The 26,785-nt window shown below is 37.5% G+C and overlaps 1 protein-coding gene across 2 annotated transcripts in view; it reads left to right on the plus strand.

The window, feature by feature from the left end:
- Positions 1 to 326: 326 nt before the first annotated feature.
- dpf1 (double PHD fingers 1) overlaps positions 327 to 26,785 on the plus strand; it is a 58,843-nt gene continuing 32,384 nt past the window's right edge. The window contains exons 1-6 of one of the 2 annotated variants that reach the window (XM_077208937.1): positions 327 to 436; positions 13,092 to 13,121; positions 21,678 to 21,838; positions 21,931 to 22,038; positions 22,615 to 22,742; positions 25,185 to 25,274. In XM_077208937.1, coding sequence (XP_077065052.1) covers positions 327 to 436; positions 13,092 to 13,121; positions 21,678 to 21,838; positions 21,931 to 22,038; positions 22,615 to 22,742; positions 25,185 to 25,274 — 627 coding nt within the window. Of the gene's footprint in view, positions 437 to 1,435; positions 1,730 to 13,091; positions 13,122 to 21,677; positions 21,839 to 21,930; positions 22,039 to 22,614; positions 22,743 to 25,184; positions 25,275 to 26,785 lie in introns of those variants that run through there. The other variant, XM_077208936.1, reaches the window with a different exon arrangement.

Consider the following 26,785-nt stretch of genomic DNA (forward strand, 5'->3'; position numbering starts at 1 on the left):
ATTTCTTTATGCTGTTCTTTCCATCGCTATCTAAAAATATTCCCATTTCTCTACGAATAAAAAAAAAAAGCTACCAACATAAGAGCAAAATACTGACAGACAGTCCAGCAATCCAACCTTGAATTTACAGTAGATGTTTTGGCTTGCCCATACAAAATCAAGGCGGGACTAGTATACAGTTAACCGCAGTGCACTGTGCTATTTGTAGTACACGCGCCGCTGACTCTTGAAGACCTCAGGGAACTTAAACTACATTTCCCTTCACTTGCCATTAGTCAGTCGAGCTCCTATTGGCTAGCTGATCCAGCCGCAGCCCCAGAGAATGAATGAAATTGAAATTGCTGCTATATTACATGTACAATACCGGGGATCTGCAGTCTTACATTGTATCATTCTATATCAAAATGGCCACAGTGGTCCAAAATCCTCTGAAATCGTAAGTAAAAATATTTATATTTGAATGCTTTTTTTGAATGCATGTCATGCAACAACAGCGTTCGTTCAAATTCACAAATTTGCAAACATCTTTAAAAAGTATAAAATGCCGGCGAGGTTTAAACTACGAATGCATGTTGAAAAATGCAATAAATCATAATGCATGCGACGACATTTTGTCATCTCGGCAAATATGGCATGTTACAAAGTGCAGAGTCTCCGGTGTCATTTCTGCATATGCACAGTGATATGGAGGAATGTTGAGAATGTTGACCCGGCGTCCCTGGTCAGTAGCCTATTGATCTACGAACTTACAGTGGTTGGTATTGGGATCGGAGAGTTCACTGGTCATCGAGTCTCAAGTTAAACGATGGCACTTGAACATTTTTGCTTTAGCTTTTGTATAGAATGATGTCAAACAAAACGAACTGGTACGCTGTCTGTATAACGGCGCTGTCTATGTGCAAACTGCATGAACTGGAAAAGGTTGCAATTTATCACACTAAGCATGTTTCAGTGGTTTTGCACGCGCTGATCACATTAGATTGTATTTTCAAAATCACATGCATCTTGAATATGAATTATTAGTGTTATTGTTTCTAAGCCGAATGCATGTTTATGCATGATATTTTAGTGGCGTGTAACATTTGGTATCTTTTATGCGCCGTTGCATCAAAGCACATTCTGTGAAGTTTCCATTAGATTCCTTTGTGCACACTGTCACATTTTCTCGTCGTGCGGCACGCAGACGCCACACGGGCTCAGTGCCAAAAATTGCTTTACATTCGTCTGCTAGAGACTGGGACCTTCGGAATGGGGAGACGTGTTTGTATTTGGCATGCAAATGTGATTGTGGCTTTCATATCTTATAAAGGGGAAATTGCACTTGTGTGGGTTTTTTAACCCGGGAGGTTGCACCACATTGCCTACCTTGACCCATTGCAAACACAAAACGTCTTCACAACGTTGTTTTTGGTTGCAGTTTGCAACGTCACGTTAGTAACATGTTTGTATTAGGCTACGTTTGAAAGAAATAGCCTACCAAAATACAACCTGGCCACATTATAAAGCTTGTGGAATGTAATTTGTCTACTTTTTTAACTTAAAAAATGGCACAACGGGCACAGTTACTAAACATTTGACTAAAGTAAAATATTAATATTATTTTGGATTTCATTTCAACTTTGAATGATCGCACGAGACAGCCTACATTTCCCACTCGCGCAAAAACCGTTAACTGACTAGAGCGGCGCGCGCAGGATTCAGAGTCAGACAGGATGCAAGGTTTTATGAGGTAAGACACTTTTAGGACAAATTATAAATCAAAATGTGTCAAAAATAACAAATGAGAGTAATATAAGTGAAATAAAATCCGGGTGTTGGATACTATAGCGGTACAATAGCAGTTATTCACATTTTGTCTACTACACGAACAGCTTTGGCATAATTTGATGTTGTAGGCTACGTTAATGTTGTAGAAAATACTTAAGTTATTCAAACATGCCAAATTAAGTGGGACGGATATAGGCCTAAGTGTAGCAAATATACATGAATATAGTTGTTTTTAAAAATATGGAGAGATATAGGCCACACCTGTCATATGACCTTTCTAAATGCACATGAATGCCATTCGCGTAACGTTAACTGCTAAACGGGCATTAAACGCAAATTTCCTGTCCCATACTAAGTGCTGAGTGTAATTAATTAGCCTAACGTTACTAAGCAATCTATTTACTGTAATTTAATTACTTTTCCCTTGAAAAATTAAGGGATTACTCTTACTTTTTCTTTAATATAATTATAGTAAGGCCTTGTTCTAGTAGAACCTTATCGTAAAGTGAAAAGTAATCCATTACTTTTTAGATGGAGTAATTAGTATCTACATTAATTACACTGTTGAAGATGTAATTAGTAAGCTAGTAATTAATTACTTTTTGTAGAGTAATACCATGCACAGACCATAACTTAGTTTTTATGAAGTGTAGCAATGGTAATGTTAGGCTACTCTTCAAAAAAATCAAGTATTTGCATCATCCATAATATTCTTTGAATTAGGCTACTGTAGTTGATCATAGAAATAGCCCATTTGTAACACTTTACAATAAGGTTCTATTTGTTAACATTAGTTAAATCATTAATGAAACATAGCATACTTTTGAAGCATTAATCGGTAGGCTACTTGATGTTAATTTCAAAATTTACCAATGCATTAATAAAAACAAAAGTAGTATCTGTTAACATTTAATAGACCTGAGCTAACATTAACTATAGTAAGCCTAACCCTAACAGTTGTAACTAGGTTAACAAAGATTAATAAATGCTGTTGCTCCTTGTTAGTTAATGTTAGGTAATGCATTAACTAATGGGACCTTACAGTGTTGCCAGTACATTGTAATCATGTACTATGATTAACTTCAGTAGCACTTTAATACTTTTCTGTAAAGGAATAAAATGTCTGTGGATTTTGTAAATCCTTTTTAAAAAATTGTTTTGATTGAGTGACTTGTGTAAGTAACTCATACGTGACAAATCCTGCAGTTTCTCTTTGGTTCGATCACTTTCCCTGAGCGGTGAACTTTGTTGTTGAATGTGGACGGATGTTTTTCAGCATGTACAAGGTCAGGTGAGCATCTTGGTGCATTTGAAATATTTGCATGAGAAACATGAATGAACAGAAAGAGGGTCTGCAATCAGCGTCTGAAATACTGTGATGGATTTAGCTCTTCAATATCCCTCTTCAAAGAACCCAGTTAAAGTGCAGTACTTCTGGAGCCATGAGGAGATATCAGTTGAGGAGCCAATCTAATTTACATTACTGGCTTTTATAAATCACAAATTTTTAAGAGATGGTGATTAAATTATGCCTGCCTTGATTGCTGATTATCTGCTAACTGGCATGCCTTCACCAAAATGATGACATTTCATTGGGAATCTTTGAATCATTGAATTAGTTTCCCACTGTTCTCGTTGTGCTTTTTTTTTTTTTTAGTCTTTCCTCCTCTACTGGTCCTCAAATCTCTCTAGTAATTACTCAGGTTCACTTACTGTCTATATTTTCTCCCCTATCTTCCACTATCTCTCTCTGTCTCCTAAAGTGATGGTGCCCTGTCTCTCCCAGTCATTTCATGGGATGCGGAATGCAAACTTCTTGGATAGTTATTCCACTTTGCCTCACTGATCTGAGAAAAATGAATTCTAGATAATTCTTCACACTGTCGCACTTGAGCCGGAGACTGTCACCCCGTTGTAGATCCTTCCTCCCCATCCTTATACTCAGGCCCTTGTTAATGTTTGTTTGCATAAGCAGCCACAGTTCTATAAGGGCTTTTTTTCTTCTTCTGAGACTGGTGGGCTGTTCTCCTCATTTCACTCACTCACTTTTTTTTTCCAGAGAGACTCTCTTTGTCTTCAAGAGGAGAGAGAGAGACACAGATAGGTATTTTTAGCTCTATGACCTATTTCTCCAAAGCTACCTAACTCACTGTCAGTCATCACACTGTTGCTCAGGGATCTTATAATGTGTAGCTATATGTAAAGTCTATATGTAGTCTACTAGTGGTGTTGCAGTTGTTTAGAAGGTTAGAGAGGCACGGGTGTGCTCACTTTCACTCTTTTTTTTGGGAGGAGGTGGGAAGATCATCAGATGTGGACAGAAGGAGGGTGTCGCTTGCTGATGATTCAGTCTTGTCAGTGTGAACATCTGAGTCAAGTAGTTTTGAGAATAGGAGCTTTGGCTGTGCAAAAATGTCTGGATATTAGTAGAAGGTTTTTCGTATTTGCATTAAGTATTTTACCTCATGATACTGTATTGATGATACTGTAATTTTTCTTGTGAATTTATATCACAAAACACTTTTACATTTTGGTGAATTGGTGGTTAATTCATGTTAATTTTGTATGATCTCATTTGTACGTTTTCGTATGATTAGCTTACAACCCACCTACGGTTAGGTTTGGGGTGGACATTCATTCTTTTCTTTTTTTAAATTATATGTTTCCGTACGAATCTCATTATACGAATTCATACGATATCGCCATCTTCTCAAATAGTTAAAGGCCCACTGAAATACCGTGGAACGCGCAGCTTTGAATGACGCATTGACGTAATTTCCACTGAAACAGGAAAATAAGGCTATTTAATGGCTCCTTCCCCTTTTCAAATAGCCAGTAGCGTTTAGTTTACCTCACAGACTGCAAGTCGTACTTGACAGCATCATGGAAGCGAATCCGAGCGCTGATGATACATTCAATTCTAGAGAGTAAGTATTTGATTGGACAGAAGATGTGCTGAGAAGTTGAAGTCAGCACTGATGTCATAAAAATCTGTCATCCATATTAGTGAAAGTGAGAGACTAAGTTTTGAATGCTTATATCTCCTAAATGCGAATTTTGTCTAACATATTTATACTAAAAGCTAAAAAACTTCAAGTTTTCTCCTCGTGTCGGTAAATGCTGTGTAAAATCATTTATTTTCATTAAAGCAAGTTTGTGTACATTGCATTTGCTATCATTGAATGGTGATCAGCCACCCTGCTCCACTAGACTAGACCCAGATATCAATATAATATCACTGATTCCCACCCCAGTTGCTTGCTAGGTTATTTTTGTTGGTTGCTTACAGGCTCAAGTCAGAAATGACACCCTGGAGTCTCTATAATATTCTGGACATTAGATGTGGTTCGGGTCCTTCCATAAGTGTAAGTTTATGGGATTTTTTTCACCCATTTTATCATCTCCCAGGCGAAAATTGTAAGACCTATGACTTCGAAAAGTAATATCACACCTCTCCTCAACAAGCTACATGGTTTGAGCTATCTTTTTCTTATAAAAAGCATTGTTTGATTGAGAATGTCTTCAAATTCAGCCTGTTTTCGATGGGATGAAACTCACTGATATGTTGAGGTGGTTTACTGCATAACATAATCAGAGGCTGGCCTGAGCTGAGATTGCCTATAGGGCAACGCTTTAAACAAATAATGATTGTGCCTAGTACAGCCTCTAGCAGATTATAGTATTATAGTACTTTATATCCAAAACGTAAAATGTCCCTCAGTCCCTCAAATACATAGCTTCGACATTGTGAGGTGGACATCTGCAACCATCAGGGTATTAATACCGTAGACATTTTTGTTCACTCTTTGAATATAGAACTTGCATATTCTACATGGGCATCTTCAGCCTCATGAGACTGTGTGCACTTTGTGCTGTTGAGCGCTATATTGTGTGTGTGTGTCAGTGTGAATCAGAACATGCTTTTGAAGCAGAATAGCAGCTATGGCATAGTCCATTGCTGAACATGGGTCCATCAGAGGAGATTTATAGCTGTTCTTCTTTCGCCGTTATTAGGTGGATAGATCTTCTCCCAAGATTTCAGATATTATTAAAGTGCAGAGGGGTCGAAATATTCATCTCTCTACTGGACAAACTGTCCCACTAGCCATTTCCACTGGAGATCTATATGAATACTCGTTTTAAGGAAACCATAGATGGTCCAAGAGGGAAACATAAAGGCTTAAATACGATCTGCGAAGAGCATCACGCAAGAAATGCATACAGGAAGGCAAGTTCTACAGTGTACGGAGCTCACAAATCAGTTGATGGGTCCCCAAATATGTATTTTATGCAGTGCAAATGTGATATTTATATTAAGCAATGGGATTTACCCTGCAGTACAAGTGCACCTGTAAGCATCCCTGTCCATCCTGCAGTCTTTCCATGCAGTGAAACATGTGGCAGGACATCAGGTCCATGTTACACCACAGGCAACGATTTATGTGAACACATAGCCTGTGCCAGCAAACACAGCAGGGCAATTCAATATATTAGACAAATGCCTGTGAGGATATATGGTTCTCTTGTATACAGCAGCAAAGGATCCTGGGTATTCCGTTTGAGTACGGGTGTTTGCAAGCATCACGGTCGACTGTGAACGCAGGTGTCTTTAGCAGACAATCTCGGAAAATTCATTGAGCATCTTCAGCATTAACAGTTTCGGCGAGTACGTTTCAAATAGCTCATTTGGTTCTGCAAATGAGATGTTTTGACACTTTTTAAAACTGAAACTCCTCTCCGAGGTGATACTGAGGAATATGGAAGTAATTTCATGCTGCTTTGTGCATCCTTGGATTTGTGCTTGGTGAACTAGAATGAGTTCTCCACTGATAGTGGTTGAGGGTAAATCCTTTGACTTTGTTTAACACATTTTTCATAGACAAATTCATATGAGCTGCAATATTTAATAAACTTATAAATTTTGCCAACATTTTGCTGCATTTAATGTGAAGCAAGCAACTGTGCTGCTGTTCTGCATGCAAGCGCTCTGTCATATGCAACCTGTTTTCAAATAAATGTCATTTTCTCTTCCTAATCATTTCGTCATCACATTGAGAAATACTGTACTTGCTCTGATTTAAGGAATTGTCTTTGCTTACTGTGTATGAAGTATGAAGTCAGAAAAGATTCAACGCACCCTTGAACACTACAGAGAAATGACGCTTAAAGTCGCAATGAAACCGAAGCAGCGACAGATGTTTTCTTTTGTATTGTGACGTATACCGGAGTGTAACAGATTGTCAAAAAAAGAAAGAAATGTAGGGTGGAGTCTTGGTTCTATCCATCAGTTGTTGGTTGGATTTTGAGATGAGGGCATTGCACTTAAAAATGAATGCCAGCTCAGAGTTTATTGTGGAGCGGCGGGGATTAAGTGGACAAAAAATTTGGAGGACGACTGGCATACGTCATCAGAGTTATTTTATTTTATTTTTTATTTTTTACCAGAAAATCAAGTAATGACATTTTAATTAAAAACTAAAAAAAAAAAAAGTTTCCAAATTAGTTCTTCGACAAAAAATTTCCAAATTAGTTTTTCGATATATATATAATTATGCGCTTGCTAAATATAAACAATTTTTTTTATTGATAATTAACATTTTCCATCAGCTATCTTATTAAACATTATGATGCTGACTAAACCTTTTTTTGCAAAATCAATCCTCGGATTGAAACTTTTGACAGAACAGGGTCCAAATCTCACCAAATCAGACACATCAACTTCAATTTACAATTATAATTACTACTCATTTCGTATTGTTCCGATACCGTTCTTTACTTCTTTAGTTTAGTCTTAGTATACTGGCTGTCCACTGTCCGACATAATCAACATGCATTTTAATTTAAGTCGATAAGATTCATAAATGTTTATGTAACATTTGGCCTCCTCTAATGCAGGGCTGAGTTTTGACTATGCATCTGTTAATGTGCTGCAGTTCTTCCAGTCCTCAATAAGCTCTTCAGCAGGCTGGAGGAAATGTTGCAGCACTTCTATAGAGGGAGAGAGGCAGATGAAGAAAGAAATGAGATAAATCATTTGACTGGGTAGTGTAGTGAAAAAGAGGAGGGAGGGGTAGTGGGGCGGATGACGAAAAGGGAGAGGTGCTCGAGGAGGTTGCTATTGCAAAGTGTAATCTACAGTACTGATGGGGGATGGGCGTGCCAATATCCTCTTTTAACAGTCCTAAGCTCATGGAAACACTGTGGGCCACATCAGCATAATAGTCAGCCTCCACCATCAGTGGCACCAGACACAGAAATTCAGTCCTTTACACCCACATGTGATGCTAAGATCCACTTACAATGAAGAACCATAGTACTCTTTGAAGTACCGTGGACTGCTGGTATTACCATCTAATGTTGTGGTACCGCCGCTGCACTTTTTGCCAAGTAGAGTTTAGGCTTATGTAAAGATTATCTGGCACAGTTCATGAGTAAGGCACACTGTATAACATTTTAAAAAGCATTAAAGGCCCAAACCCCCCCCCCCTTTTTTTTCTTTTTTAGCTATTAGATAACTTAGATAAATTATTATCTAACATGTATATCATGAAATAACTAGTTTCAATCATATCAAATTGCTCTTCTTTTGATTCTCTTTCTTTTAATATCAACTGTCTTGATCATCTTAGCTAAATCTGACAATTCAAATTAAATAAAATATTTACAATTGTGATATTATTTTTTAATTGATGTATGCATTATTTGTCTTGTTATGAGAAATGTTACACTCTTTAAAACGTAGACGCTTTCTACAGTAATCGTATTACATTTACACAAACTGTAGAATTTTAATGTTTATTGTGAGAAGATATCACAATAAACAGGTTTAGGTTCAGCGACTCCTTTCACAGACTAATTGTTAAAAATAAATACTTTATAACAAAGTAAAATGCTTTAGAAGTTTAAGGCACTATGTATCCAATTTATGTAGGTGCAGCTACATTCTTTAAGATATTAAGGAATATAATATTAAGATATTGTTAGTAATGAAAACGTGTTTTTTTTGTGACCCTGAAGCAAATAAAATATTATTACCCGATATTTTTCAATCTGTATGAATATTGCATATATATTATCTTCCTTATACTGACAGTTACTGGTTACTAAATTACTAAATTAAAAATAGTATATTGTGTTTTTTTTTCTTCTTTTTTTTCTGAGCATGTGTGTGTGTGTGTTTGCATTTAATCACTTGGGAGTCTCTGTACAGTAGTTCAACAGGAGTTTGAGATTTTACTGACACAGTGCAGCCTCTAGAGGGAGCTCTCTGTTACTTTTCAAAAGGACAACTGTTAATTGAGACTAATTGGCACTGTAGGGAGTTTTCTGGTAGTGTAGTGAGTATAATGAGGAATACACCAGTCAGTTTCTAGACAAATTTGGACAACATCTCCCTCTGCCTCCTCGCTGGTTTAAATTAAATAGGCTACAGAAGAAGAGCTAATTTTGGAGGATGTTCTATTTTTGAGGGTCATAGTTGAGCTTTGCACAGGAGTGACAGTGTGGATGCTCGAAGCGCTCCTCTCCAATCATTTATTTTTTTCCCCTTCTCTTTTGGTTTGGGGAAAAGGCACCATGCTCTTGAGGTTCTTGTTTTCCTTTGTTTAGCAAGTGTGTGTGTGTGTGTGTGTGTGTGTCAGCCTGGCTTTCTTTGTGTAAATTGTAAGTGGTTATTCATATTGTATATTCATGCATTCATATTGTATCAAGCATGCGTTATCAATGCTGAACACATTTTATTGCAGGATTTGACATGTTGACAATTCCCTGTAAAGGCATTAGCTGCAAAGAAAGGACTCTTTAAGTGGGCAGCAGCTACCAAAAATAGCTTTAAGAAAGTAAATTATAATTTGGAGGCTTTCTTTCATTAGCCTTTGCTTTGATATATGCTTCCAATATAGCAACACTGTGCAGCAAACTCAAATGTAATGAAAATTCAAGAGTAATTGCCTCAGATGTATATGATTAGATCTGTGCTCCATTTGTCACTGATGCTGACAAATTGAAGTCCGGCCTGAAAGGTTTTGTCCAAATTCTCCTTCACAATAACATAGTCACTCACTTCTATTAACTCTTTCCCCAACAGTTTTTTTTTTGTGTGTGTGTTTAAGTTGCCGACCAGCCCCACTGCGCCAGCATTTTTGATAATTTTCACAAAACTTTCATGGTCCCCAGAATATATCGTATTTTTGTCAAAGACTACGTCTGGATTCAGAATGATGATCAAAACATAGATTGAGTCCATCAACAACCCCAAAGCTTCACAGTCCTATAGCTCGTCCTGTAATTTCATTCAGTAACATTAGGCAGTTTTGATTTATATTATATTTAATGTTTGACGATCGCACTATTTTACATGTGCATAAGCAATGCTTCTATCACTTGTATTTCTGCTTCTTCTCCGCCTGTGTTTTGATCCAGAGATTCAGTACTCTTTAAGAAGATGCGTAATAGCGCCCCCCCCCCCCCCCCTACCGTATAACAGTGAAAACGTGGATTGCCGGAAAATTCCGTCAATGGCGAGGAAAGAGTTAATGAAATCCATAGGCGGTTATTCACAGTCGAACATTGGTCACCAATGAAATGAAGAATTGTAATTATATTATAGAAAGAACTGCAGGGAACAGTGTTGATCGAGCAAACTGGAATTCACAGAGTTCGGCCTACTTTCAGACTGTATTCCATATGGCAGGCTTTCGTTCGTCTTCCAGCAAGACACATTTCACATCTTTCAAGGCCACTGCCACAGTATAATATATAATGAGATTGTGTAAAAAAGCAAACAAACTGAGAGCGGCCATTTTCTACAGCTGTCAACTTATTACTGAAAGCCAGACTTGTTCCACTTGCACACACACAGGAGTGAGGTGATGGAATGGAGAAGGGGGGCTTGACGGCTCTGTGCTAAGACTAGAAAGAGGCAGAGGGGGGAGGGAGCATTGGCTCGAACCTCAGGGGTGAGTTGCTTTGCATTTGTGTCTTTTTCACTACCCATTTCCTTCTAAGGCTTTCAAGTCTGTGCCCAAGTCACAGTCACTACATCACAGTTACTCACTTTTACTTTCAATTATTGGGGAAAAAATTGCATTCTATCTGCATGGGTCTGGAAGGATTTGCCAACATAATTGTGACAAGTCAAGAGTCGCCAAGTAGGAAAAGGACTGCCACTTTTAATATCAATTCATTGATTATTATATTATATTATAGGCTATTATATTATATTATATTATATTATATTATATTATATTATATTATATTATATTATTTAGTTTGTATATTTAGATTTCAATAATAAATGTATAGTTTTTATATAGTCCATAAAACTATTTAATTCATGAAAATAATACATTTTTAAATCACTTTTGAAATTGACAAATAAATAAATGTTTAACTGTTTATGTAAATGTCAAAAGCTTGGCTGCTCTGTGTGAACTGTCCGATGACAATGTGACTAGCAAGGGGGAAAAAAAACAACAAGTGCTTTGTAAAAATGCAATTTAATTAAATGCTTAATTTAAAAATTATTTAACATTTTACTGTTAAAATGTGTACTTGTTACTACATGTTTACACCATTTTAAAACATTGATTAAATAAACAGTTTAAATATGTCTTTGTTTATCAATTTACAATTTTATTAATTAGTACATAAACAAATTAAATGTCTTAAGAAAAAATAATATATGAATGTATTAATGTAAAAATGATTTTTTGAATTTTTTTTCTGAAGAGTAGGGGTTGTGTAAGGGGAAGAACAAAATTATCATTCATCATCAGTATAAAAACAATAAAAGTCAATAGAAAAGTGCCCACCAATAGTGTGTGTCTGCACTTTATAGTGTTATTCAAAAAATGTCATATACATCCATGGTACATATTCAAAAATCATGGTGTCATGGTATATTATTTATTACTGTATATTATTTTTTTTTATTTTTTTTTTTTTTATTCTATGTTGTGGTATTCTAACATTACTGTATATTATTATAATTTTGTATTATATTGTGCACAAAATATATTGTTTGAATCAGAAATGGGCTAAAGTTAATGTGTATTTTCCACCTGCTGTGCTTTCTCATTGGTCAGTTAGATCAAAGTGAAATCATAATACTCAGCATCAACTATCTCAAGGCTAAAATTGAATTTTACACACACACACACACACACACACACACACACACACACACACACACACACACACACACACACACACACACACACACACACACACACACACACACACACACACACACACTGACCTTTCACTCCCCTCAGCATAGTTTTACTCACAAAGAAGTGAAAGCTCTTCCTCATGGCACACTGGCATACACACTTTTCCCCGTGGATGCCATTCCTGGCCAGCTCTGCCCGCACACAAGCCAAACTCTGGTTGGTTTGCTTCAGGCTTTTGCTTCCTCTTATTGATTTTTCTTATATTAGCTAACCTCACCCATTTCTCCATTCTGTCAGCTTTCCTCCAAGATACCCAATGTTTTTGGAGCTCCCATACAGCATGAATACAATGACTGCAAATAATGCAAGTAATGTAGTTAAAAAGGCAATAAGAAATGTTTTCTGTTTGCTGCTATTCCTGTAACTGCTTATCCTGTCAGCTGTAAAACTGCATGCCGCTGCCTCATGCTGCTCATGTGGCAAGTCAGAAAACACTGTCAAGGTATCCAATCCTAGTTTCAGAGTCGGATATAAGCCAGGCCTGTTAATCAGCTGGTATGACTTCCTTTCCTTTCTTTCTTTCTTTCTTTCTTTCTTTCTTTCTTTCTTTCTTTCTTTCTTTCTGTCTGTCTGTTTGTCTGTCTTTCTTTCTTTCTTTCTTTCTAAAGCAGTATTTTTTGTCCATACAATGAAAGTAAATGGGATTCAGGGTAGTAAAAGTAAATGTTTTGGCAAAAACAGTAGAAACATTCTTCAGAATATCTCATTTTGTGTGCCTTTGTTGTTTAATAAAGTCATAAAGGTTTTGAACGACATTGAATGAAAGTTTCTTTTTTGGGGGGTGTAGTATCCCTTTAAATTGTATTACATCATTATATTGGTCATATAGGTCATCCTGTTCTTTAAATATTGGCATTGGGAAAACCCTATATAGGTTGACCATGGTTAAGAGGCTTTGTCTGTAGTTCATGGTATTGCATTATGCAATTAATGCTTGGTAATTTTTCGGTTCATTTAACATAGGCTAGTTCCAATGGAATTCCATTTTATTTAATGTTCTTTTATTGTACATAACCCCCATTGCCTGGAATTAGATATTTTCTGCATCTGCTCATGTCTGTTTCTGTCTTTTTGTTTTCTCCCTCTTCTTAGGCAATCAAGTGGAACCGTCATAAAAAACAGGTATGCTTGTTAAATCCGATACACTGATCTAATCTTCCGTCTCCTCACTGGTGCATAGTCATATGCAGATCACAGAGTGTTAAAGTGCTGTCACATTTACTATTGCCTTGGTGAAATTTCGTTGGCATTGTCCGGTCATTTCAATAGGAATCCACACAATCTTGAATTTTAGCTGAGAACCAGAAAAGGTTCCCACTAAGATTTCGCATTGGGTTCAAGTTGGTAGTGAATTTGCTGCATTGACCAACATACCGCTGCTTGGTTTAAAAGTGACCTCATTGGGAGCTGTGCTTCATACATTGCTACACTATTGACATATTTTTTTGCCCATTACATTTTGCAGAAACTCTGCTAGTGTGGCCACACTTTAAACCACCAGCAGAAGTGGGCTCATTGAGACCAGATCGATTGATTTGAGGAACCTATAAACACGTTGACAGTTTAAGTAACTGTGACTTACTTGTTCAACAAGACTAAGATTCTCTCCACAAAAGCTGTTTACCTGAAAGAGAAAATGACCATAGAAGAAGACATTTTATGCTAATCCTTGCCATAGCGCCCCTTGTGGCACAGTCGACAATGCAGCACATATTTGCATTTACATGCTAGCGTGTATATTTCTACCGAAAAATAAAATATTATTGTATAATTAAGAATTCCACCCCAAAATTTCCATCCCAAGAATTCCATGTCAAGATTTATTAATTTGTTCCCTAAATCGTGGTCGTGTTGTACTAATTTGTTTCATCACTTTAGTTAAATCGTGGCCATGTTCACTAATTCATTACCTAATTTTGATTTAGTTAAATAATGGCCATGATGAGTTTAGGGCTGAAACGACTCCTCGAGTTACTCGATTACAAAAATTCCTCGAGGCAAAAACTCTGCCTCGAAGCCTCGTTAAATTCCTATGACTCGCACTATACGCGCGGCGCAGGGATTTGATTGTTTCACACGGACCGTTTATTCACACGGACCTGTTCAGGAAGCATATATTTTGAATTTAGTTGGCACGATGGCGGAGAATAAATATGTAAATAAACTGCAGAAATTGTCTAAAGTGTGGGATCATTACACACTTAATTCACTTAATACACTTAACTCGCTGAAACAAGGTAACGTAGTCTAAGCCTATTGATGTTCGCTGATTTTAATCCCATACTGTATTTGTAGCGATGTCGTGATGCGGTTTGACTAGATATGATTTTTAGCTTTGATGACATTTTTAAGTAGTAAACGTAACTATCACGTTCAATTGCAAGAGTATAGCCTAAAAAAGAACCCATTCACACACACACACACACACACACACACACACACACACACACACACACACACACACACACACACACACACACACACACACACACACACACACACACACACACACACACACACACACACACACACACACACACATACACACACACGCCAGTCAGACCAATTAAAGCAATGCATCACATATGCTGAAACTTTTATATAGCCACGCGACGATAATTTCAGCATGCATTCACTGTACACACCGGGACGTGATGGAGGAACAATTATTGTATTGCAGTCTTTGCGAGACCTTGTTTGTATTTCACGTCTGCCAAATACAGACAAAAACAAAAAATTAAAGTCCCCAGCCTGTTGGTTTTTAATAAAGATTCGGAGTACTCATTTTTCAGTTAAAACGCACGGAACAAAAAGTGCATCAGCTTTTACTGCGTGTTCAACAACAAGTCACGTTACAGCTCTTCTTCAGCGTTAAACTACCAGAATACACAAATATGCTTAGATGCTTAGAGTGGTTATATTATAACATCTTAAAGGAAAATTCACATATGAGATAGCTTTATAACTTGCATACTATATAACTTATAGTATATAACTTATAACAGCTTTACAGTTTTTTTCAGTCGCTAACAAGCGTTTGTCCAACCAGTTGTCACATTTTCAAAACTCTAAACACAATTAGCACAGCATCGGTCTTTTGTGGCCATACCATTCACACATTTCATGTCGTTTTCACACAATATGCAGTCAGTGAACACATTTCCACAATGCTTACATTTTCTTAACAGACAAGCTATACCTCCCAACAAAATTATGGATTGTTTTTGTAGTATTTACAAATGTTAACACACACCATCCCACAATAGCAAAAACAATATTCCAAACCTTAGATACAGTATAAAAACATCTGCTTCTGCAATTATATCAGTTCAAAAACAATATATCTCAGCTGATTATAAACAAACAATTAAATAATTGACACACCGTAGCTGATTTATGTTGGGTAAATTGGGCCAACCATAGCTGATTCCAGTCTGGCTTAGACTCAGTAGCAGGGGTTATTTTTTTCTATTACATTGACACTTATACAGTAAACGGAGGACTTTGAGGAGTTATGTTTTTGGACACAGAAACAGAAAAAGACAAACACTGTAATGTCTGGACGAGAAAGAGTAAGAGCAAGGGGCCCAGGGAGAAGAGCAGGCCCAGTGAGAGATGCAGTGAGAGGTGCAGGTGCAGTGAGAAGTGCAGGTGCAGTGAGAGGTGCAGGTGCAGTGAGAGGTGCAGTGAGAGGTGCAGGTGCAGTGAGAGGTGCAGTGAGAGGTGCAGTGAGAGGTGCAGGTGCAGTGAGAGGTGCAGTGAGAGGTGCAGGTGCAGTGAGAGGTGCAGTGAGAGGTGCAGTGAGAGATGCAGTGAGAGGTGCAGGTGCAGTGAGAGGTGCAGGTGCAGTGAGAGGTGCAGGTGCAGTGAGAGGTGCAGTGAGAGGTGCAGTGAGAGATGCAGTGAGAGGTGCAGGTGCAGTGAGAGGTGCAGTGAGAGATGCAGTGAGAGGTGCAGGTGCAGTGAGAGGTGCAGGTGCAGTGAGAGGTGCAGTGAGAGGTGCAGGTGCAGTGAGAGGTGCAGGTGCAGTGAGAGGTGCAGTGAGAGATGCAGTGAGAGGTGCAGGTGCAGTGAGAGGTGCAGGTGCAGTGAGAGGTGCAGGTGCAGTGAGAGGTGCAGTGAGATGTGCAGTGAGAGATGCAGTGAGAGGTGCAGGTGCAGTGAGAGGTGCAGGTGCAGTGAGAGGTGCAGTGAGATGTGCAGTGAGAGATGCAGTGAGAGGTGCAGGTGCAGTGAGAGGTGCAGGTGCAGTGAGAGGTGCAGGTGCAGTGAGAGGTGCAGGTGCAGTGAGAAGTGCAGGTGCAGTGAGAGGTGCAGGTGCAGTGAGAGGTGCAGGTGCAGTGAGAGGTGCAGGTGCAGTGAGAGGTGCAGTGAGAGATGCAGTGAGAGATGCAGTGAGAGGTGCAGGGCCAGGGAGAAGAGCAGGCCCAAGGAGAGGGCAAGGTACAGGTGTAAGAATGAGTGGTGGTGGCATTCCAAGGGCTGCAAGAACAGTAGTCAGTGATGAAATTGCCACTATCATTGACCATGTAATCAACCACGGTCTTTCACTACTGTAAGAGAGGCTGGTAAACAGTAAAGGAAAAAAAAATGATTTGCTTTTTACTGGAATACTTTTGAATGTGAACATTACAGTACATGTGGACATACAGTTCCCAACCAAGACATTTAGTGTAAAAACGGTGGATTGCATGTTTTGCATGCAAATACCTGTAAAACTGAAACACAAAAGTCTATGAAGTTTTTGTAATGTCAACAATAGCCAGTATTTTGAAACCTGGTGTACTTTGATTGACTGCATGTACCTTGTGAAGTGAAAACAAGTGTTATTCTTTGACAGAATAATTTCATTCTGAGTCAGATTTCCAGTGTTTTGGTAAAGTTAGTGTGTGCAGAGAAAGATGTGTTCTATTTTGAAATGAAGAGTTAGTATATATTTAACAAAATGTGTTTTTGAGAAGAAAACTATCCATTTGGCCAATTGTGTTTTGTAGGTGTGAGTCTGTGTTAAGAGTTTAGAAAAAGTATCTGAAGTATGGGTAAGCGCTTGTTAGCGTTTGAAAAAAACTGTAACTGAAATAGACACAAGTTTAATATAACTATTCTGTTAATAAAACACACACAAAAAAATATCCGATTAATCGATTAATCTATCGACTAAGTGCTAGATTAATCGATTACAAAAAGAATCGATAGCTGCAGCCCTAGATGAGTTATTGTTGGCCATGATTTAACTAAAACGATGAAACAAATGAGCAGTGATGGGAATAACGGCGTTATAAATAAACGGCAAGTATTCAAACTAATTACTGTTTCCTCCGTTACAACGCCGTTACCGTTACTGACAATAAAATGCGGCTTTACTATAATTGAGCTCACTGAAGCGGTTTTCATCCGAGTATAGGCTCTCTCAGCCATAGGACCTGCAAAGTTTTTTCTCTGGTGTGTGTGTGTGTTTATGAGGCGCCGGACTGGACAAAAGTGAGACTAGCGCGCTTGACAGTGTGTGAGAGAGACCGAATGTGTCCGAGCATAATATAGTTTGTTTATAAATAAATTACACATTTCAGCATTAGAATAATCTCTGTAGCATATTGGGATCATCTGCAACGTTTCAATTAGTTTACATGGTTATAAAATAAAACTCCAAAAAAACCTGCAGGGAACGTTCCCAGAAAACATCTTTGTTTGACCAGTTGTGAACCAAGCATGCTGCGTAAGTCTTGAAAAGTGAAGCCAAGGTGTCTCGATCGCCCCCCGGTGGCTTGTCCCAGCATAGGTCATAAACCCCGCCTCCCCATGAAGTCTGATGTGCGCGATGGAAACTAAACAATCAAATTACACTTTAAATTAATTTTTTACAAAGATGTTTTCTGTCATTTTAGTTATTTTTTTCACGCTGATGTAAATTCAAGTGTTCGTTTTTTAAAATAAGTTTGGTTATTTGATGCTATAGTTAGTTATTTGATGCTATAAAAACGGGAATGTGATGTCATGATTGACAGCTTCTCTAAACCAAGTAGTCACTTAGGCACCACCTGACTTTTTGGGGGATTTTCGGGAGGAGATTGGAGGTCAGCTTTAATTTCTATATGTCTATAACTGTTTATTTCACACTGACATAATAAGTTATTCTGCAGTAAACTGCACTAATAACGGTTTCTGCGAGAGTGAGGGCGGGACTTTGATATCGCGGCTTTACTATTGGCTCACTACTGCGCAGACTCGGGTCCCGTGCTCACTACTGCACAGAAGCAGGTCCCAAATCTGGGCAAGATGTCAGCACCATATTAAGACTTTGGCGGCTTCGTCCGTCTTTGTTGTAAACGTGCGGCAAACACGACTAAACTTTGGCTTAAATAAATTCTGATGATGACGTTCTCTGTACGTTATAAAAATAAAACCCCAAAATATTCTATTTTATTCTATTGTATTTTATTATTATTATTTATGTTGGTACATTGTTCAGTATTATATTAAGAACAGTTTTTGTTAAACTGTTTACTTTTGTGAGAAAAGGCTATACAGTATGTCTACCAGTTGTAAAGTTTTTTTTTATAATTTTAATTTGCACTACAAAGAGTGTATGTGTATATATATATTTTATTACTATTTATTTATTTTCAGTACATTTATTAAGAAGCATAATTTATTTTTAGACTTTTATTTATTATTGGCCAGTTGTGGTCTGTGCAATAAATATTAAAAGTTCTAAACCATCTATTGTGTTTTGTTGTTCCACTATAGTAATGATAATATTTTAATATTTAAGTTAATAGGTGTCTCTCACATTGTCCCAACACAACATTAAAATAGTGCAAAGTAGTGTACAATGTTTTATAATTATAATGTATCTATTTAGTGTCCATTTCATTCATTTAACATATTTAATATTGGGGGTATCCAAGTTACTTCACATATTTAAACTTTTTTTTAAAGTAATGCAATAGTTACTTTCCCTGTTAATTAGTTACTTTTTGTGAGAAGTAACTAGTAACTATAATTTATTTTTTGAAACAGCCAACACTGCAAATTAGAAGGCCACGATTTATCTAAAATGAGGGAACAAAATAGGCCTAATAAATCTTGGGATGGAATTCTTAGGACAAAATGAAGGAACAAATTAGTACAATGTTAATAAGTTGTAAGTAAGAACATATTTGTGGCCACAATATAAATTTTTTTTCTCTTCTGCATGTCATGTGCGGAGCTCCATATATTTCAGATATAATTGATTGCTTTTTCATTGTGCTCGTGGGATATGAAAACAAACTATGCCATACAGAGAAAGCCACCTTATCTCAACGATTCAGGAAGTTTTTGAGGGAACTGCTGTTTTGCACCCAACTCCTTTCAACTGTTGGAGAGGCCCGTAATGGAGTATTCTGTTTAAAACATTCAAACTCCAATCAGAAAGCCTTTCAGAAATTGTTCGAAAACAGTCTTGAATGCTCATTTAAAAATATCTTACCCTGAAAAACAATTTCTCACATATCACAGAGGCTCCAAACTTAGTTTTTTACTCACTCTCTGACCTTTAGATATTGCTGGTCCATTGTGTGAGGTTGACTGCAGAATGAGTATCTGCTGTGTGTAGAGGTGTTTAAATGGAGAACCTCAGCACTTCACCACAGGACTTAATATTTCCTCTCAGGTGGACCTGAGCACATGACATTCGATGCACTGTAATTTACTGCCCCTGCACACTTAGTGACTTTTCAACCTACATGTTGAGGACTGATTCAGCCCACACTGAATGACCAAGATGTGGCCACCAAATCAAACATGGTCTAAATTAGATAGAAAATGTGTTTTGCTCTGGCCGCCATTTTGTTTGGAGAAATTAGGGTTATTTATTTCAGTCTGACTGAGTTGTTAGTCTTGTGCCACAGGGCTCTTCATCATTCCCCCGCAAGGAGAAATGGATGAGTTCACCAATCACAATGGATTTACACTTACAGCATCAACATCACCTCAAGCCTCTGTCAATTTGTTATCTGGCTTGTTTTAGGGATGCAGTCATTGTTGCATGATGCAATTTTCCTCCATTTCTCACTCCTGTTTGCAGCCCAGCGCTTTTGATTTCAAAGAAACAAACAATGACACTTCAGCAGAAACCAGTCAGACTGTGTCCCAAAACTCCTGTCCTCACCAATACTTCCATAGGGTTAATTTTTACAATAGCGTATGACGTCGCAGGCAGTTAACTGTCATTTATTCAGTTGGTTTGCAAAAAGAAAGAAAGAAGAAAAGGCAACCGCAAGAGAGAAGGGTTAAGAGGACTATTGTCAGGACTTTTTAAGCACCCCCAATTATTTCTGCACTTTTGATCTTTCCTTGTGGTAACAATGAGAGAGAAAACATTATAGAATAACCTTCAATGCTGAATAAACCAGCAAAACCAAAGGAATATCTTGACTGAATTTATTTGACACTTTCATTTATAACTTTGCCAATCATTATTACGTCTTACTTTGAAATATTGGATTTTGATTGGTCAATTGCCATTCTGTGCTAGTTTTATAATTACTTCTAATTGTCATTGAATTATGGTTAAAGCGTACTGCTGAATGTACTGACAAGCATTTATGGTAAAATATACTTCAAAGTTCAATGTCATTTCTGTTAAAAAATGTACGTTATTACTGTAGAAAGTGCACTTTGTTTAAACATGTAAGGGTGCTCTCTTTAAGTACACTTGAGTGGCCTTTTATTTTATTAAAATTGTATTATTAGCAATTACAGTTTAAAAAAATATAATTACATATATATTTAAGATTTGAAATAAACTACAAGTGCACTACTTTTTCACAAGGGAGCCTCCCATCCACCCACGCCACTGAGTCATATGTTTTCACATATTCAAATTTGAATGTAAATTAACTACTTATCTGTAAAGCAATATACTGTTGCTACTGACTTATTCATGAGTTATTAAAAAGTGTTTCCCTGATCTTAAAATTGTTTTACAAATATAGCAGTTTGCTAAGCAGGTTTCTCACTGCAGCCTCAGCAATAAAATCACTGCTGGTACTTTTGTCCTGATCAGTTTCAAGCATGCAAACATACTCTTGAGGACAGAACTGTTGACTGCGTGCTTTTCCTCCCCCCTACATGAACCATTAATGCTCACCTCAGTTCTCATGGTGCAGTGTTTTTAAACAACAGTTCCTTATACCTGACCCTTTTATCCGCGAGTGAGATTTTGTACAGTATATACTGCAATGCACATGTGATATGTTGCTAACAGTGGTGGGAATTAAGTTTATATCTTCCAATAAAATGCCAGCCTAGAAATTTATTTACCTCTTGCATGTCAGTACAAAGAGTTCTCCGCATAGAAGGATGAAAATTTAAAGACCCCTTGAAGTTACTTGGACAAAAATCTGTTTAGCGCAACATGACTCATCAATATTTTTTACTCTAATTTCACAGAAGAGAGAGACTGTACATTTTGAATGCATATGTGCTAAAATATGAATTTTCTCAATGTTTAAGTGTTCTCCATAGATGGCTTCAAAACTAACACGCATGGAAAAAATCCACAACAGCTCAAATTTCGAATTTTAAATAATAAATATTGTTTTTACCGGTAATTAGTTGTTTGTGCAGTGAAATCAGGCTTTCGTAGATTCATGTGTTTGTTGTAACAAATTTCCACTTTTTAATTGTTTCCAGCCTTGGTGAGGAGTTTTACCGCGAGGCCATTGAACACTGCCGCAGTTATAATGCTCGACTTTGTGCTGAGCGCTCCATGCGCCTGCCCTTCCTCGACTCCCAAACAGGCGTTGCACAGAGTAACTGCTACATATGGATGGAGAAGACCCATCGTGGGCCAGGTGTGTGTCTATGTGTACAGTATATCGTCCTATATAGGTGATTTTGATGTTTAGGCCATGTTACTATCCGCCTCTGGTTCTGTTTGACCCAGGTGTGGCTCCAGGGCAGCTTTATACCTATCCAGCACGTTGCTGGAGAAAGAAGAGGCGGTTAAACATCTTAGAGGATCCACGTCTTGGACCCATCGAGTTTAAAATCGGTGAGAGCTGGTGTTGACGAGAAGGACACACATAAATCTTTTATCCATTTTATAGGGGGATTTTTGTATGTTGTACAATTGTATTTTCTGATTCAACACCCTAAAAACTTTTTTTTTTCAGTCAGTGAAAGAAAAACAGAAACTTAAGGTATCTACTTAGTCTGATTTTACAGAAAAAAGACACAACAACAACAACAAAAACCACACAAATGACCATTCTTCACAAGTTTGGGATTTAAAAGATTTATCTTATTTAAATTAGTCTCTTATGCTCACCAAGGCTGCATTTATTTAATCAAAAATACAGTAAAAGCAGTAATATTGTGAAATATTATTACAATTGTTTTCTATTTTTATATATTTTAAAATTAATTTATTCCTGTGATGCAAAGCTGAATTTTCAGCATGATTATTCCAGTCTTCAGTGTCACATGATCCTTCAGAAATCATTCTAATATGCTGATTTGATGCTCAAGAAACACTTTTCAAAACAGCTGGGCTGCTTAATATGTGAATATGTTTTATGAGCTGTGTAGAAATGCCTTGGTGTAATAATTGTTTCCGGTGTGTGTTCAGACTATGAAACAGCACTAAAGAAGGAAGGGGGTGTTCCTGAGGGTCCTGTGCTGGAGTCACTCCTCAGTGGAGAACTGCTGGATAAGAAAGTTGAAACAAAGGAGGAGGAACCCATGAGTGAATGCCAGGTAAAAGAGATTCCTCTACTATGGAGCTGTTCCCCCTGGAAATATTTTGTAGCCACACACTCAACAGTCAACTAAATAAAGAGTTATTTTACACACTATAGCCTTGAAGTACACACCAAGACACTGTCCCTTTGTGCTCGGAACAAAACAACATATTTTGTTGATGGAACAAGATTCCGGTCTGAAAATCTAGTCCTAAACCTAACCCAACCCATAACTTATCCCTAAAATCGGAGGGAAATGATAGGTGAATAACACTGATGTAGAAGCACCTAGCCCTGATTTTAAGCCTAAACTTGACATAAACTGTAAACTTGTCCCTTAAATCTGATTTTGATTGGAGTGTTGTTCCTGGATCAACAAAGATGTTGATCCAGGAACATGTTGTACTTGGTGAAATCCCGTTCAACACTCCGGTCTGGGTTTCTGTCTGCTCTCTTCTGCCGTCTTCCTCTCTTTTACTCTTTCTCTCCCCTTCTGATTTCTCTGTAGAACTTGTTTCTCTTTTTGGCAGTAACACAAATTCCTGCAGGGCTGACACACCCCCACTTCTTTGTTAACTACAAAGTGTGTATACTTGCGTTTTTTTTTATTGTGTGTTTGTCCGTGTATGTGAGTAAGTTTGACAAAGTTGTTGTATTGATTTTGTGTTGTATACACATTTTCAACATCTCTGAGTTTACTGGTACTTACTTTTGACCGTGTTGATGTGTGAATGCTTAAAGATCCTAATGAACCAGCCTGCCAGTTGATTGAGCTGGCACTAGTGTCATCACCCTCACTGTTTTGCACACAACATGACATCTATCCCAGGGGTGGACAGTTAACCAATTAGCACTTCAATTAAGAGTCACTCTTTAGAGCGCTCCTTCCCCTGGGAGCGGACCTGTGATCCTTCTGCTTGTATCGCCTCAGGTCCCTGCAGGAGTTAAAGAGCTATGCGCCTCCCTGCTACTCTGTTCACTTCCCACAGCCACATACTATGAGTATATTTACAGTTGTGCACTTTTAAAGGCAATCAACACAGTTAAGGCTCTAAAATACTTCAAGCGAAATTGAAGAATGAACTGGTGTGACATAATTTCGAACTAAATCAGGCCAAATCAAAGTTTGTTTGGAGTTTGTTTCAGGATTTCAAAATGGCTATTTTCAAAATGGTCCATGGTAATTATGTAATGGGTGTGGCTCTGAGACTCCGCCTTCTTTGACGTGGAAATCTTCTCTGGTTCATTTATTCTGTTCAGTCTGTCGAGGTCAGTCGCGAGTAAAAACATGAACACACTGGAGAGCTGCGTTATAGTAGAAATTTAAGTTGCAATAGAAAGCAACACACACTATTTCTTCATGTTTAATACTGAAAGTTGCTTGCTTTAAAGCAATCTAGTGTATAAAGTGCTTTTAAAATAAATGTGACATGACTTGACTGATGTGCCTAATTGCAGAGTTTGTACAAACATATCCATGTTGCTATGATGCTTTCTTAACTGTTTTGTTGTGTTTATTTTATAATTGAGAGGAAAGCACATAGTACACCATATTCATCCAAACACCGCTCTAGCAGTTTGGGCGGCTGTGAGTGTATCAGAGCCTTTAAGGTGCACCATATTAGCAAAATTTTGTCAAAATTTCCTGAGGTGGTGCTATTACTTTTTTAATTGATCAGACCTACGAATTCCACCTGACAGACAGGTGAAGAAAATTAGGGATGCACCAATAGTCTGGCTGATATAGATAAGTAGATTTTTTTTCACGTTATAAACCCATACTTTATTAAATCTATATTTAGTCTGAATAAATAAAAAAATTAAAACAAATATCAGTAATTTTGAATGATGATGTACAGTATAAAAATGGATATGGATATTCAGTTTGAGATTTGTTAAAGATTACATTTAATGTTTTTTAGGGTATTGTTTCATTTAACATTGTTCACCAAATTTACTTGTGTAAAATCCAGTTATTTCAATAGGAAACAAAGCGACTGGGAATTTGGTGTGAAGTTGAAAGATTTCTCAACTGGTTCAAAGGCGTTATGCATTCGCCGCATTGACCAGCAACACAAAGCTGCTTGGTTTGAAAGTGACTTCTGTTTGATCTGTGCTTCATAAGTTACTTCACTATTGACAATAGACAATGGACTTTTTTTGTTTGTGAGATTTCACAGAAAGACAACAAAGGTAACCTAAATGTTAAAAATACTGTCAACTAGATAATTACGTTTTTTGTGTGTTTATTCAAGCAACTGTAACCCTGTGTCCGCTGGGTAAACCTGCACAAATTGCTTAATGCCATTACAAGCTCATGTTTATTGTGAACCAATATAAAACCTTTTCAATATATATTTTTTCTTTTAGTCTGTTATTCTTTCCTGCACCAGATTTTCCAGTGTTTTTCATACAGTACAGCTGACTCATACATGCTGGTCTTTCTTTGTGGTCACAGAAGCTGCTGGTGGGAGATTTTCCTCATGAGCTGGACATGGAAGAGATGGAGGAGGACGTTCCCAAACGCAAGAATCGCACCAAAGGACGGGTAAAACACATGCAGCTATAACATGTTCTGCTTGGACCTGCAGTGACTAATTAATTAGTATGAATCATACTAATACTAGAGTGAATCATCAGGTTTTGCAGGCTTATTACTCACAATGCCCTAAGATTCAGCTACTTTTGCTTCAGAACTCAATATAAGAACTCATTTATTACGAGCCAAATGTATATGGTCCTGGGTTGTATTTTCATATACCTTTAGTAGTTAAGATGCTATTAGATGTATTTTCTAGAGTTTGACCGTTTTTTGTGTGTCCCTTTAAATGTAAATGAGCTGCTGCTCCCCGCCCCGTTTCCAGAAAGGGGTGGAGCCTTTACAGCTTGTGCTCCGGATGCTCCGGCAACATCAAACTAGAGAATTTCACGCAACCAAAATGTCAGAAATTGTCAGAAGCGATGTTCAGCCTTCCTTATATGTTCGAAACAGAGTCAGACACTGATGGAGAGACTCAGAAAGAAGTTACAACTTTTATAATGCAACTGGACAATTTTGAACGGATAGTGGATACATTTAAGAAGTTGTTGTGGAGTTAAGTTGATTCAACTAATTGACTAGCTTGCACCATCATGTTAATCTAATAACACCTTTTGTGCAAATCCAGCATTGAACTGACCATAGTTTGTGAAGAAGTCCAGCATAAAATGATTTGCGCAAATATATAACACTTTAACGACTCACTTCGGCACATTTCCTTCATAAAGGAAATCCAACCACGGTGTCATCAGTGGCTCAGATGCTGGGAATGTAAACAACAAAAAATACTGAAAGCATTTTTGCCTTCTTTTAGAAGTTGATAAGCCATCCTAACAATGTATTATTATTAATTTATTTGTTATTTACATTATGTACATTATACTTGCATTTAATATTGTTTTGTCTCCTTCTTTCTGTGATCCTGTCAGAACAGAACTGTTATACATTGTTGGCTTGCAACTGACCAGTTGAAAACCACTCCTCTAGGTAGCAATTAAACCCACAACCCAAATTGAATGTTTTAATATATCGCAGACCTGTAGGTTTGCAGTGAGCCCTGCAGGGTCTTTGTTTAATCTGGGATTCCTGTTTCTTCAAGGCTGCGTTCTGAACAAAGCAGGCCATTGTAGCTCATCAGCCATTGATCCATTATGGCTGTTTAGTACATCTCCAGGTTTGATCCCAGAGTACCTTTCATCATTGCGTTCCACTGGGTTTGCGTTGATTCAAAGCAGCTCCTTCCCAACACCCATGAAAAACATCCTTTTTATACCACTTTAAAGACAACACCTGATGGCTGATAGCACACTGAAAACATGGCTAAGTTCATCTGTAATTATAACCCCACATACATAAAAGGCTTGAATTGTAAGTGGTTCTGTGCAGAAATGCATGCAAGCTGCAGTAGGCTAGCCATGAAATAACCACAGCCTGAAGAAGGAAAACTGTACAGATAGCTATTTTTGTTGAGGAACAAGGTGCTTGAATGAAATTCAAGAAATTCATTTGATTTTAAATAT

Source organism: Siphateles boraxobius, unplaced genomic scaffold, assembly GCF_051911475.1.
Source record: "Siphateles boraxobius isolate OS27281-9 unplaced genomic scaffold, OSU_SipBor_1 6, whole genome shotgun sequence".
In the NCBI taxonomy this organism is placed as follows: domain Eukaryota; kingdom Metazoa; phylum Chordata; class Actinopteri; order Cypriniformes; family Leuciscidae; genus Siphateles; species Siphateles boraxobius.